A 15,283-nucleotide genomic window follows, 5' to 3' on the forward strand; every position below is an offset into this window, starting at 1 on the left:
AAGAATAAAATCTCCATGCTGCCCCTGTTTGGAGGCTTCCGGTAACTTCCATGTTCTCCCTGCCTGCACAGCCATGACCTGGTTGAGAACTAGCTGCATCTGGTTACATTTTTAGTATGTAAGTTTTCATGTTCTGGTAACTTTACCCTGAAATTCTTCATATTTCGAGTTACTGAAGCATTTAAACTCCGCTGCCTGTATATCCACAGTTGGTTTGCTAATGCTGACCTGGCTCGTCCATCACCTATGCTTCTTGTGCTCATACCTCTGGAGATCCCTAATGACCATCTGACCACATTGCCCATGAACAGTTTCACATTTTCCCAGTGCTGATATCTGGCACTGCCTAGGACCTCATACAGCCTGACTAGAGAGGGTGTTCTCGTGAGGGCCTAAGGAGACATGTGTGCATTCCTTCATTAAATGTATCTATTTCATAAAGTCCCAGAGCGGGATAAAGGCAGTCTCTCTGCTTGTTAACATTTTCATACATTTCCTAAAATACTCTTATTAATCCTAGGCTGGTTTTCCTCTCCATTTTGTTATCATGATAAATAATATTGAGTGGGGAAGGGTTCCCTTCTGTATCTCCTAGAATATCAATGTAAAATCGGGTGTGTGCACTGGGGAGAAGGGTTGTAACTGTGAGCTCTTTGAGGACAGATAGTCAAGCCTTCCACTTTTATCTGTCTGTGTGACTTGCTCTTGTCTTCTGTCAGCGGCACTGCTCAAGGGGACTCTGGTCGCCCACACCGAGGCTCCTGGCTTACAAAAGCTACTCTAGCAAACACAATACCAACACATGCACATGCACAAATTCCCTGCTCTCTGCAACACAACAGCAGGAGCAAGAAATCCTGTGAGAGCTGAACGCCGAGGGAGGCTGAGGGTGGGCACTGTTTCACACGAGCTATGAAATGATCCAGCACACAGTTTCGGTTCAGGAGATTTATTGTAAACAGGGTAACCCTAGGACCCGCCACACTGGCGGTGCCACATGCTTTTACACATCAACTGATTAAAACGACTTCTTAAAGTCTCTGGGAACTCGTAACTTTTTCACAAATCTCACTTGCGAAGCTTGAGAACATGGCAGTCTCTGTCTGGGTAGTCTGCTCTTGTTCATGGACCACGACCTGGACCCACAGAGATGAACCCGTCAGGATGCCAAGTGACACCCAGGAGCTCGGGAGCACACTGAACACCACGTGCAGGTTCATGAAGACGACATGGGACTGTTTTCCGGTCTCTTCAAGTGCCTTTTCTCACACAAAAGACATGCTTATAACTGTACCCATCTCCTAGAAAGGAGCCAAGTTACTCAACGGCACGTGATCGCTCACAGAAAAGGCAGCAGACGGTTACTTGCTTTTACAGTGATGGAGTCAAACACTCAGGACTGGTTTTAGATTTGTCTCGTATATACTTTGCAGTCTGATGAAAAGCTGCATAGTCTCGTTGGGCAGGGTGGCGCACGCCAAATCCCGGCACTGGAGAGGTGGAGGCAGGAGGATCAGGAGTTCAAAGTCAGCCTCGGCTGCTTGGCCAATTGCTCAGACGAGAAGGAAAGAATGACTCACACCTTCTGATGGGACAGACAAGGACAGGTTTCTCACCGGGAGACTCTTAAAACGCGTGGATAAAAGTCAGTCGCAGCACCACGGGGAGAGCGGCCTCCACAGCCGCCCAAGTTCATGTTATTTGGAAAGTGGCAAATATGAAAACGTAAGCTGTGAAAAGCCAAGACTCTAGAGCGGAGAATCCTGGCAAACCAAGTCATGTGGGGCAGTCAAATGTTCCTTGGAAACGCCACTCTGTACTTTGCCTGAGTCGGTGGGCAAACAGGAGCCCTTCCCACTACTATTGCCTGTGTGTGGAAACAGCCACGCTTGTTCTTGAAGCAAGGTTTAATAATAGCAAATATTTTAAAACAGCTGTTGAATCTACAGTAACATCTTCACCTAAAATAGTATCCTGTGAAAAAAATAGTTTTTAAAAGCCCACTCCAGTCATCATCTGTATGTCTATATTCATATATTCAAAAAAATATCACTTAAGGCAAGATGAGACTGGAAGCAGCAGGGAGTTTAGAGTCTTTCGGAGACTGGCTGCCTAGGAGTGCAGTTGTGGTTTTGCATCTGCTCCCAGTGATTTAGTTCACACACTGATGGCAATGTCCCCCAGGAGTCAAGGGGGGGTGACAACAGCCAACGTGGGCACGACACGTCTCACACCCTCTACACAGAAGCACGCATCTGTCTGCTGATGGAACACCGCAAACCAACTACGAAAACCAGAAACGCCAACAGAATTCAATGAGAAAACCCACAGGAATCCTGAGAAATTCTAATTGTGATGTAAGGTTAATCTGTGTTTCTAGCACTGTAAATCGGGTGTTCTAGGGCTTTCCAGCATTTGACTAAGAAGATTAAAAAACATACCCAAATTTTATAAAAACTTTAAAACCATGCCTTAGATAATCAGTAATTCACTAATAAAAGAACATGGCATTGCTTTGTGCATTATCTGCCAAATGTAACGTTTTCTGTTGATTTAGGAAACTATCAAATAGGAAGCCGACTTGAGGATCGGTTCTTTAAAAGGTAATCATTTCTAAATGGTTTGAAGCCTTTTAGAAAAAAAAATTGTTTTCTTGAGACAAGTGACTATTTTACAGAATAAGGAAGAAAGATTCTGTTGGGATATCCTTCTTCATATTAAACAGTTAATGTAGGGGAATTTCTCTTAGGACTAAAAAGGAAAAAAAATTAGGATATTTAAGAGGCATGTATTTTAAAAATATTCTACATCTATAAGATTTTATAATTTTATTACTTTGGGTTTTTAACATTTCTATATAATAATGTCTGATAACTCTTTTCTGTTTGTCTCTCTAATAGCAAGCCAGAAACTACTCAAGTGGTTAAGATTGCTTTCCCAGGCCTCAGAAGACACAGGAACGTATCCACTCTATTCAGAGTTTGGCAGCCATGAAGTTAATATGTGGTTTCACGAGGGGAAACAGTGGCAGGCCACGCTTGAACTCTGTCATGTTATGAACCACTTCAGGCTGAAAAGGAAGAAAAAAAGTTTTCTTTAGTGTGTTACATTTAAAAGTTAGACTAAACAATATATCAGCTTTTGGGGGTAGGCTGAGGTGGCGGGGAGGTGGTGGTGTTTACAGTAAGGAGATACCCATAGACTCAAATTGGGTCAGAGGGTCACAAATGAGTCTGTAGAGACCCATGGTAGATGGAACTCTTGGCTTTCACCTGGACATGCACGGGCTGACTTGAACACCCAGCAAAAGCCTAATGACACTGCCCACTTTCTCACCCTGTAAGTAAATAAAGAGGCACCATGGAATGGGCCAGACATTCTCACTCCGTAACTCAAATCTGGGAAAGACATGGCTGGAGATGGCTTGGCACAGAGTGAGACAGTCGGGACCAGAGGCAAACACAGGAGGAGAGGTAGAGGCAGGAGGATGAGGAGTTCAAGCCAGCTTCAGCTACATAGTGAATTTCAGGTCAGCCTGAGCTACATGACCCCAAAACAAAAGAAAACAGAGGCAAAGGCAGACAAAGGCAGAGGCTGAGTGATGGGGCGTTCGAGAAGACCTGAACCTCTAGGTTTCCAAGGTTTCTGATGAATGAGCTGCTTTAGAAGTCCTCAGACCCTGTCTAATGTTTCTTACTTGTGGCAAGGCTGGTGCTTCTGGCAAGTTTACATCATTCTGAGAGGGGAACTCTCCAACGACAGGACCTGTAAGGAAACCAAAGCTTCATGCCTTATTCACACTTGCAACAAGAGCTATTTTCAAGAAATCTAAGCTAGACTTAGTTCATTGAAAAATAAACCACACCAAGCCCTCAGCACACTTTTCAGGTCCTCCCAAGCTGCGTGCTGCAAGCATGTGTGCTTGTCCCAGAACCCGCTCAATGTTGACGTCATCGAGGCCATACAGCCTGGGTCTGTGTGCTTGTTCTAGCACTGGCTCTATGTTGATGTCACCAAGGACATACAGCCTGGGCCTCTGCAGCTCTAGTGCTCAGGTCTGACTCTGAGGCTCTGACTTCCTGGGAAAGCCAGAGAGGAGGACTATGCAGGTGAGCCCACCTGCAGACCTTCCCTACAGCCACTTTTGGAGATGGTGCCCAGACTGGTACTGTCAACCGGTACTGGCTTTCTCTACCATTCCATTCCCCTCTGCCTGAACTTCTGCTTCAATAGAGCAGACCTTGCCCTAGGACATTCTGTTTATATCTTCAGTTTCTGCTGCTCTTTAAGGTGAGTGACTATGGTAAGGGACAGCCATCATATGGCTCAATATTGGATTAAGAAATGGAAAATTTAGAAGGTCAGCATCCAATACTTACAAGAATCCATTTCCCTCGCAAGAACGTGGACGGATACTTTATGTCTCCTTGGTGCATCCACGGCCAACATTTCCTATACACAAAACCAAGGTCACCCTGTTAGGCTGTTAAGAGTGAAGTTCTCTCTGAGGATCTGAAGAGTCAGTCACCACGTTAGGTACAAAAGGAAGCTTTCTTTCCTTTACCCTCACATGATTTTACTCTAAAAGATTCCAGGAGGCAGGCAAGACTTAATTCTCTTTTTGTGATGCTTGGAATTTAACCCAGAACCTCATACATGCCATGCAGATGTTCTACCATGGGGCTATACCCACCCCTAGCACGGCCAAGAGTTATTCCCATTTTATAGATGAGGAAGCCAAGCCCAAGGGAATTGAGTGATTTGCCATGCTGTCTGGGCAGGCCTTGAGCTTACAATTCTCCTGCTTCAGGCTACCCAGTGCTAAGGCCATAGGCCTGCGCCACTATGCTGACCCCTCCAGTGATCTTCACTCAGGACAATCATAACCCTTGTTAGATCTCTAAGAACTTTCAAATTCTGTACCAGGGGTCTGCTGGTAAAGCCGTGGAAACTAACATTGCTGAGTCCTCCTCGTATGTGGCAGTTTCCCGCACGCACTCACATTATTCTCAGCAAGGGTCATGATGCAGCTCATTGTAATGATGTGGACTCGGCGACAGAAACGCTCCTAGTGTCTCCAGGTTCCTTCCAGGGATTCCCTTTGCTTACAGCAAATCTTTCTCCTAGCTCCTGACCTTTTCCAAACGCTGGACCTTTATTGCTACTACCAAAGGAATAATCGCTGGGATGAAGCTTCCCCTGGTGCCTTAGCCGATGGCACGTGTCTGCTTCTCAGAGGGGAAAGGACACAAGACAAACCAAACCACTCCACAGCTGTGAGGACAATTATCATAAAACCGGTCCTGGGTATTTAAGAGGAAGCCTTATTGCTGTGGTGTAGCATAGGTTAGTTTGCCATAGAAACCAGGTGGCAACGGTGTACACCTTTAATCCCAACCCTAGAGAGATTATAAAACGGGAGAAGACAGGATCGCTATTTCAGACTGAGGCAGAGGTAAGAGCCAGTGGCTGGCTGTTTTGCTTTTCTGAACTTCAGGTTGAACCCCAATATCTATCTGTCTCTGGGTTTTTATTCACCGTGCTACAGGTGGGGGCGGGACACCTGAGTCCTAGTGTAGCCAGAGACCGTACCCGCTTCTGCTGCTGCCCCGTAGACAATGAACTAAGGACTCTCCCTGCCCACTGAAAAGCTCGGCAATGCTGTTTCAACAGCAGGGTAGAAGCTGAAGACAGAAAAAGAGCCTGGGAATGGGGGCTTGGAAGCCAGGAGAGCCATTACGGCCTCTGAAGCGTAGAGAGGACTATATCTAATAGTAATAGGTCAAAGTGTCCAATCCTTAACTCTACAAACATGCCTCCAGGGTGAGCGAGTTCAATACACAACACAGCAAGTAGCTCATATGAACCCAAACTCGGGAGCCAATGAGATGGCTCAGCTGGGAAAAGGCGCCTGCTGCCAAGCCTGACAACCCGGGACCCGATGGTAGAAGAGAAGCCACTTCTGCAAGCTGCCCTGCCCTCGGCATGCATGCACCCGCACAGTACACATCGAACACACAAATACTAATTAGCAAATAAAATCTAGACAACAAATGCACTAACCTTGTAGAACTTGATGATATCATCCTTGGTAAGCGTCTTTAAATAAGCAACTTCTATGTTATCTGAAAAGGTAACCAGGAAAAATTTATTAATTTATTATTAATTTAAAATTTATTAATATTTTTACATTAAACAGTCTAAAATACTGCACTGAACAGCAATACATTTCACTCTAAGCCTGTTGGGTAGCCATGATTTTAAAAACTTTTACTTTCATTTGTGTGTCTGTAAAGGTCACGGCACAGCTTTTGACTGGGTCTCTCCTTCCACCTGTGGGTTCTAGGGATCCGGCTCAGACTGAGACACCTGCTGCTCTTCTCTCCAGCTCAGGTATCCACATTTTAAAGCCACCATCTGCTAAGTAGGCAGGGGATAGATGCCAAGTAAAGTAATTGCCTATGCTACAGTAGTTAAGACCTGGTTCGGGACAGTCACTTTGAGTTTCTAACCCTCAGTTTCCTTATCTGGAGATCAAAGGGATCGGCCACTTAGTACGGTTATAATGACAACCAAGAAGGTGACAATGACAAATGATGTCAGGCACGTGGTAAATGGTCAAACACAGTAGCCATCAACTGCTAGAAAAACCACAGGTGAAGGTCAGGCAAGGTAATGCAAGCCTTTAATTCTAGCACTTGAAATGTCAAGGCAGGCAGATCTCTGTGAGTTCAAGGCCAGCCTGGTCTTCAAGAACTAGTTCCAGGACAGCTAGGGCTGTTACAGAGAAACCCTGTCTTGAAAAACAAAACAAAAGAAAAAAAAGAAACGCCAAGGCAGGCAGAATTCAGATCTCTGTGAGTTTGAGGCCAGTCCAATCCACAGAGCAAGCTCCGGATCAGCCAAGGCTGTATAGTAAGACCTGGTCTCAATAGTAAGACAAAACAAAAACAAACAAACAACAACAAAAAACCACAGGTAAGGAAAGTGAGGAACAAGTGTGATTGGTCAAGACTGTCAGCTTGGGGGGCTGGAGAGATGGCTCAGAGGTTAAGAGCATTGCCTGCTCTTCCAAAGGTCCTGAGTTCAATTCCCAGCAACCACATGGTGGCTCATAACCATCCGTAATGAGGTCCGGTGCCCTCTTCTGGCCTTCAGGCATACACACAGAATATTGTATACATAATAAATAAACAAACAAACAAACAAACATTTTTTTTAAAAAAATAAAAAAATAAAAGACTGTCAGCTTGGTGGTGCCAGGAATAAAACCGTCTCCTGACATCTAGTGTGCTTCGGCTTCCTGGCTTAACCTGTACTGAAACGGGAACGGAATCAGACACACAGGACGCTCCAATGCATAGCTCTTTCACATCCAAAAGCAGTGGGGATCTTTGTGCAGGGGAGGCCCTTGCTGTCTGGATGTTTACTCTGCATGCTTCCCCCAGTCATATCAAGGAGACGGATGCTCATGGGCCAGTGCTAGAGTCTCAGGCTACACTGTCAGGACAGAAAGGGGGGCTAATGTGACAGAGACCAGCTTTACTTCTGGGGAAGACAGTTTCTAGCAGGAAATGGTTGTTACATTAACTAAGTAATAATTTTTAAAAAACATTTTTTTTTAAAGACTTGCCATCCCACCACGCTGCCAAATCAATGCTGAAACAAAGACCTACAAGACGAATACCGCATAGAATGGTTTTGATGCTCTCAGATCTTACACTCACGGGCCACAGTGGAGCTCTCTGTACATTACCTCTGTCGTAATTGTACTGCTGCGAGATGATCTCCCCCCAGTATTTAGCACACTCGGCAGAGAGTTTCTTTGGCTTGTCCAGTCGACGGATGGCCAATGCTTGAATGTGTTTCTGGAAGGCCTCCTCCGTCATGTCCTCTATGACCTTCTCCATGGTGAGTAAGAAGGCTTCTACTCTGCTTTCCAGGTAGTGCGGGGGCTTTTCGGACTGGATGATGAAGCGTAAGCCCTGGATGCCATTGGCTCGGCGAGGTCCACTGAAGACGATGTAGCCTGAAGCGCACACACGGCCAGTCAGGATCAGAGCAAATAAAATCTCCTTCAGCTCATTCACATGGAAGAAACACGACCATTTAAGACACTGTCTTCTTCCTCAGACAAAGCTGAACGGCCCACTGAAGAACAGAAACTGGAGGCTGACCGTGTTTATCCTTCAAATTCACACTGTGACTTTCTCAGCAGCTCCTGTCTAAGCTCAAGGTATCCATTCCTACAAACTGCTCATTTTCATGCTTCAGCCAAGTCCCAACTCCTTCTTTGCTTTACCATCTAAGTTCCCCACACAACCCTGGCTCTACAATGCATTTCCTTGATAATCCATTCCTGGACCAGCTTAGGAAAGCCAACTCTCTAGGACAGGGTCAATGGGAGGACACAGCTCTGTCGATATCCTGTGTGTTTATATACACCCCTCCAACAACACACTTTCTACCTCCCAGCTCCCATCTTTTGCAGACATTGTTTTATTTTATTCTGTTCTGTGTAGTTGAAGCCACTCTAACTACATCTTCCTGCTCAAGTTCAACAGTGAAACCTAAACATCAAAGTTACCATGGGAAAGTTTTAGTTGTAGACAAGGCTCTAATAGGCAGAAGAAGAAAAATTCATTTGAATTTTTTTCCTCCGGAACTATTACCACAGTGGGGTCCTGGATGCCTATATATGACACTGTCTGGAGGAGCTGCCCAAATAAAGCAAACAGTGCTAGCACCCACTCTCAGTGGAATTCCAGTGTATAACTGGTGGTGGGCTCATTTAGGTGCCAATAGGCACCATTGTGGCCCAGGGGCACCAATCACAGTCTGCGGCTGTAACACCAGACCTGGAGAACGTGCTAAGTGAGTCAGTGCTTCAGAGCATGTGCAGGTCTCGGGCATTCTCATCTGTCAATCAGTGGGCACAGCGCTCGGGAGGTCAGGCTGTAGACACTGGCTGGAGAGTGCCTGGCGACGTGGAGGCTCCGCTCCTCAGCTGCCAACAATGTGTGTGGCACGACAGGCAACCACAGAGAGTGAGCAACCCCTGTGCTCGTCAGACGGCAGCAACCAGGGTGCAGTGTCATCATGCCCCACCCTGAGCAACCGCAGTCCTCACAGGCTGCCGGGCACCTTCCCTCACAGTTAACGTCCCCAACTCTTTCTCCATTTAGCTCCTGGCTTTTTCCTTCTGCAGCTCTGCACAGATCTACCACTAAAGACAGTCTGGGACCCTGGATTCTGGGGAACTTGCTATCTTTAGGGGCTTTGCTGTGTGAATGCTCTTACAGGAACACCACACTGAAACAAAATGGCTCCTTTATAGGTCAGCCATTTGTCCATTTTCCATGCTCAGCACTTAGCATGGGGGTGACTCTAAAGTGACAGGGCATTAAGAGGCATGCCCACATCCTTTCAAAATGTTTCTTCCAAGTCGTTAGGGGCGTTTCTTTGAGCTTCTCTTTGTTCTTGTTTTTAGAGATGGCTTTCATGTTGCCCAGAATGGCCTAGAACTGTCTAAGTAGCGGAGGGTGATGCCTTCATCTGCCAAGGTGGACTTCTTGCCTCATCCATCAAACCTGCCAGGATCTCCAAGTCTAAAACTGCAAGCGCTTACTTCCCCTGTGCCTGGGATACAGATAAGGAAGAGATAACACCTGCCCTTGGGTAACTCAAAAGTTTGGCAAAGCTAAGTTCCTCTGTAGGACTTGCTTCCCACCTCCCTACCTACAAGCCTACTCTCAGCATCTGGAAACCCTCCATCATCTCATTAAGAATCGCTTTAGGGGCTGGAGAGATGGCTCAGAGGTTAAGAGCATTGCCTGCTCTTCCAAAGGTCCTGAGTTCAATTCCCAGCAACCACATGGTGGCTCACAACCATCTGTAATGGGGTCTGGTGCCCTCTTCTGGCTTGCAGGCATACACACAGACAGACTATTGTATACATAATAAATAAATAAATATTTTAAAAAAAGAATCGCTCTAACACTAGCGCTGAGGACTTGCCTAGCACCTTCGGAGGAGACTGGGTTCAATCCTCCTCACAAAATAGAAAGGAAGAGGAAGAGGAAGATCTAAAGGAGAAAAGAGAGGAGGACGAGGAAAAGAAAGAACGACAACAGTCCCTGTGTCTGCAAGATGTTAACTGCTCGTCTTTCAGAAGCAGTTCCCTAGAAACAAGGCTTTCACAAGTCCCTCTAAATATAGCAGGCTCCACACACAATGCCATGTGACTCTCCGGGCGGGGAGTTTTTGCTGAGCACAAAAGCTGTTCATTACAGTCTCCAGGATCCTCAATCCCCACCGTCTTCTTACCCAGCTGCTCCTTGGTGCGCAGGGTGTTGAAGCAAGGTTCAGAGATAATCTGACAGAAAAGCTCCAGGAACATGTTCTCCGAGGTGCTCTGCATGTCTGTCTGGTAGTAGATCTCGATGCCACAGTTATTGTGGACTTCATTCCTCTGCTGATAAACAAACCAGCCTCCTAAGAAGTTGCAAAAAGAGAGTATCTGCGATTTAATAAAACCAATGGTATATCTGGTTGATGTGGGATTCCCCGCTGCATACCACTGGTTAATTAAGAAGCTACTTTGGACCTATCACAGGGCAGAATGGAGCAAGGCAGGAATCCCAAGCAAAGATAGAGGAGAAAGTAGGCGGAGTCAGGGAGAAGCCATATTGCAGCCAGAGGAGAAAGATGCCTGCTAAAGCCCACTGGAACCTTGTCAGTAGGCCACAACCTCATGGTTAATACAGCCAGGCTGGCCTTGGAATCCTTCCACCTTATATATGTGCTTAGGTTGAGGTTACATGTGTGCTCCCCAACACCCTCTTTATGCTTACCCGCTTGACCGCCTTTAAAAACAATGGTTTCTCCCTCCCTCCCTTCCTCCCTCCCTCCCTCCCTCCCTCCCTCCCTCCCTCCCTCCCTCCCTTCCTTCTTTCCTTCCTTCCTTCCTTCTTTTTTTTTTGAGACAAAGTCTCACATAGTCCAGCCTGGTCTTGACTTTGCTGTGTGGCTGAAGCGGGCTTTGGGTCCTGCTTCTCCTGTCTTACCCACCCAGGGCTAGGGTTCTAGCACGGACAGACACCTGACTTAATAAACCACCCCCAGTAGACACTGCCAGTGCTGTTTCTCCTCAGAAGAGGGGAGGGTTTGTGGGTCCTAAGACTCATGTTTCCCTCTTCCAGTTTTTCACACGTATCTCAAAATATTTCCTTCCTCACAGTGCATAAGATTCTGCCTTCCAGCTGCAGACGTAGCCCAGCCGAGCCTCAGGTGAAGGGTTACTTAAGGCATTCATGTCTGATCAGTAGGCTAAATCAGAGTCATTTCCTAACACCATCATTCTGAGAATGGGATGCAAACTGTGCTATTTCGGAAAGTGAGGGAAATTGATAGCGCAATCAGGACAAAAGAGAGGCTCCTAGGAGAGGATAGGAGGGAAGGGGCATGGAAAACTCCACTCTGAAATTCTGTCTCTAGACTGGATCACTTTGAGTGAAGGTAAATGTTGCAATTTCTTTTTGCTTTTGGTTTGAGGCTTGAACACTAGACCACCCTCACCTGCCATTAAATATATTTGAGCTCAGCCCGACGGGATAGCTCGTGCTCACCAGATCCCAATTAATCCTCTCGGCCATGCATGCCCTGACTGAGGAACACATGAGAGGCAGCATGTGACGACCATCACCCGCTTTGTGATGGCTGGCCACGCACAGCAGCAGAACTAGCTGTGTTTGACAGGGGTGCCGTGAAGTAATAACACATTTGAATTGCCTGAAACCTGGCTCTAAAGGAATGTATAATCTCATAATGGGGCTGCCCTTTAACCCACATGAAAGAGCAGAAGTGCCGAGAGCTTCAAAGTGTTCAGAAAACCTCGCAAGTAGTTACTCCACCTGAGGATGTCAGGAAAGCGTAGTGGGTGCTACAGCTTGGCCCAAACCTTGGGCCACATGCTGGACAGATGCTGTCCCACTGAGCTGCATCCCTAGCCTAAAGAGTGTGGTCCCCAGCTTTAGACACTGTTGGAAGGTGGAACCTAGTCGAAGGGAGTTAAATCTTTAAAAACATGCTTGAAAGAGATGCTGGGACCATGGCCTCCTTTCGCTTTCTCTCCTGGATGCCAGGAGGGAGGGACTCCTTCTCCATGTGTACTCCCATGATACTCTGCTTTGTTATAATGCAAAAGCAAGAGACCAGCTACCCATGACCCGAAACCTTCAAAACTGTGAGTCAAAATATATTTTATATTGGGTATTTTATAAGAAACTGACAAAAAAAAAAAAAAAGAAACTGACTAAAACAGAGGAGCACCATAGGCCTGGGAAGAGGACTAGAATACAGACATAAGTCCCTGAGCAGCAGGAAAAGGGACACCATTTCAGCAGGTAAAAGAGCAATGAGCAGGGGACACAGATAATGTATGCACAGGGAATGCCAACAATGAAGAATGGCCAAAAATATCGATGCTCTCATTCTTGGTCTAGTATCTTCCCCATTAAAGTTTTCCACACTGAAAGAATGTTCATTAAATTTTTATATCAAAAGATGCCACTGTTAGTGTAACTATAATCTGACATTACAAATCCAATATAAATGAAAGTATTTCCTGATGTTATCCCCCTAGAAAAATACACATAAGGAATATGCTGTTATCTATACCTGTGACTATTCTGAACTACCCCCTCCAACAATTCCAATGGACTGCCAATGAGTGCCGTGATTTCAGCTGCTTCTTAGTTTTCCTCAACTTTTATTTTTTACACTGAGTCTCATTTACCCAAGGCTGGTTTCTAACTTACTGTCTCGATTTCTCATTCTCTTGCTTCCACTTCCCACGTGCTGAGAATACAAATATACTACCATGCCCACTTTAATTCTCAGCTCGGAACAATCAAAGGCTCTGTGTGTGCTGGGCAAGCATTCTACACCACATCCAGTGGCTTTCCTTTTTCTTTTAGACAAGATTCTCACAATGTAGCTCTGGCTAGCCTGAAAGTTACTGTGCAGCCCACCCTGGTCTGGAACTCACAGACCCAAATGCTTCTGCTTCCCAAGTCACCACCATATCCAGCAAAATTTATTTATTTGTATGCATGTGTGTGTGTGCATGATGTATGTGTGTGTATCTGTGCTCATGAGTGCAGGTACCTATAGAGGCCAGAGGGCATCAGCTCTCCTGGAACTAGAGTTATAGGCAGTTTTAAGTTGCCCCCGTCCCACGGGTGTTGAGAACCAAATTCAGGTTCTTTCCAGGAATAGCACACGACCTGATGACCCAATCTCCAGCCCTCATAGCTCATATCTCATGAGCTATAAGATAATTTGTTTTCATTTTTTGTTTTTTGTTTTTTTTTTTATTTGAGGCAGGGTTTCTCCGTGTTAACAATCCTAGCTGTCTTGGAACTCCTTTGTAGATCAGACTGGCCTCAAACTCACAAAGGTCTACCTGCCTCTACCTACTGAGTGCTGAGATTAAAGATGTGTGCCACCACTACCCAGCATAAGAGTTTTATTCTCTAATTCCTCTATATTCAAATACTACTGAATTCCAATATCAATCTCCTCAAAATTACCGCCTACCTTCAATTTCATGTATATGGCTCACAAACCAGAGAATTCTCTGGCAAAATTACCTACTTATAATCACATTTCTATAAATGACAGAAGCTTCCTGTAGATCTTTGACATTGAACCACATATTATTCTCCAAGTGTATTCAACTCATTGTAACAAGCCCCATTACTAAGGAAGAGCGACCCATTTTCAAAGGTACAACATCTCACTTACTGTCAGGAAGCTGGACTTCTCTGTACCGAACTAGCTGACTTGGAAGGAGCGGCTTGGTGTGGGCATGCTCAATAAGGGTGTCCTCTACCATCTGCATAATTCCTAATGCAGCCTGAAGGAGAAGAAATATTACAGCATATTAGTAAAAAAAAAAATGAGCATTAGAATTCTAATGTGCTTAGCATTGTGCTGGTCAAGTCTTAAGACAGAACAGAGAGATAATCTCTTACAGCAATCCACAAAAGACTGCTAAAACTTCACCCATACATACCTGCTTTGTTATGTTTCCATGGAGAAGGGCTTCAATGTGCAGCCGTGACAGGAGCTGAGGTATGAAGGCCTTAAGTCGGGGGAGGGTAACATCTGCAAATGAGTAAGAAACAGTGAGATCTGCATATAAGATTTAAAACTTTGTATTTGAAATAATTTCAGATTTATATAAAACTTGCAAAATACTAGAGTTCCCTTTGGACTCTTTACCCAGATTTGTCTAATGTTATCATATTTCAAGAACTACAACATGATTATCAAAACCTAAGCAATCAATACACTATTTTTTTTCCAAGATCAAATCCAAGGCTTTGTATATGCTAGGCAAGCACGCTACCATCAAGCTAATATGATACTGTTAACCCAAGTACAGTCTTTACTTGAATTTCAGTCTTAGTTTTTTCTTGTTGTGAATTTTTTGAGACACAGTCTTACTGTGTAGCCCTGGCTGGTCTAGAACTTGCTATGTAGACCAGGCTGGCCTTGAACTCACCAGGATCTCCCTGTCTCTGCGCCAGTGTGCTGGGATTAAGGCCTTGGATTTCAGTTTTTACAAGAATGTCCTCTTTCTCTCCAGTATCTAATCTATAGTCCTGTATCACAACTAGCGGCCGTGCGTCCTTACACTGGAGACAGTTCCTCAGAACTCCATTGTTTATCTAGTGTCTTCTCACAATCAAACTACATTGATACACCAGCAGGGAGACGCACTGCAGAGGCCCTGTGCATCCAAGTGCATGAGGGGTATGCCATGCTACTGGATATGTGACCTGAAGTTACCTGGCTAAGGTGGTGTCTACCAGGGTTTTCATTATGCACTGTTCTATTTTTAGGTAATAATGGAGTGGCTTGTGTATGCTCAGCAAGCAATTTGAAAGTGCCCACTTCCAAAGCCTATCACAATCAGATTTTCCCATTAGAATTAATTTGTTTGGGGGGACAGTTTAAGACCGTATAAATACAGCTTTCTCTCAAATTCTTAAATTAAAATTTTATTGCATTAACTTTTATTTGTTTGTCTATTTATCTGTTGTTTGTTTTTTACGGCAGTCTAGAGCGGAGAGTAGCAACACGTATGCGGTGGTGGTGAACGTAGGGGTCAGAGGACAACATACAAGGGTCCGTTCTCTCTTCCCACCGTATGGGCACTGGGGATCCAACTCAGGTCATCAGCATGGTGTGGGCACCTTTACCCATTGAGCAATCT

At 45.3% G+C, this 15,283-nt stretch overlaps 1 protein-coding gene across 2 annotated transcripts in view; it reads right to left on the reverse strand.

The window, feature by feature from the left end:
• Positions 1-933: 933 nt before the first annotated feature.
• Ide (insulin degrading enzyme) overlaps positions 934-15,283 on the reverse strand; it is a 96,760-nt gene continuing 82,410 nt past the window's right edge. For both annotated transcript variants that reach the window (XM_075973916.1, XM_075973915.1), the window contains exons 18-25: positions 14,078-14,169; positions 13,807-13,918; positions 10,327-10,494; positions 7,757-8,029; positions 6,064-6,125; positions 4,380-4,452; positions 3,698-3,765; positions 934-3,070 (exon numbers count right to left, since the gene is read on the reverse strand). In XM_075973916.1, coding sequence (XP_075830031.1) covers positions 2,975-3,070; positions 3,698-3,765; positions 4,380-4,452; positions 6,064-6,125; positions 7,757-8,029; positions 10,327-10,494; positions 13,807-13,918; positions 14,078-14,169 — 944 coding nt within the window. In that variant the 3' untranslated portion in view covers positions 934-2,974. The remainder of the gene's footprint in view (positions 3,071-3,697; positions 3,766-4,379; positions 4,453-6,063; positions 6,126-7,756; positions 8,030-10,326; positions 10,495-13,806; positions 13,919-14,077; positions 14,170-15,283) is intronic.

The sequence above is a fragment of the Microtus pennsylvanicus genome, chromosome 5, assembly GCF_037038515.1.
Source record: "Microtus pennsylvanicus isolate mMicPen1 chromosome 5, mMicPen1.hap1, whole genome shotgun sequence".
NCBI classification, from domain to species: domain Eukaryota; kingdom Metazoa; phylum Chordata; class Mammalia; order Rodentia; family Cricetidae; genus Microtus; species Microtus pennsylvanicus.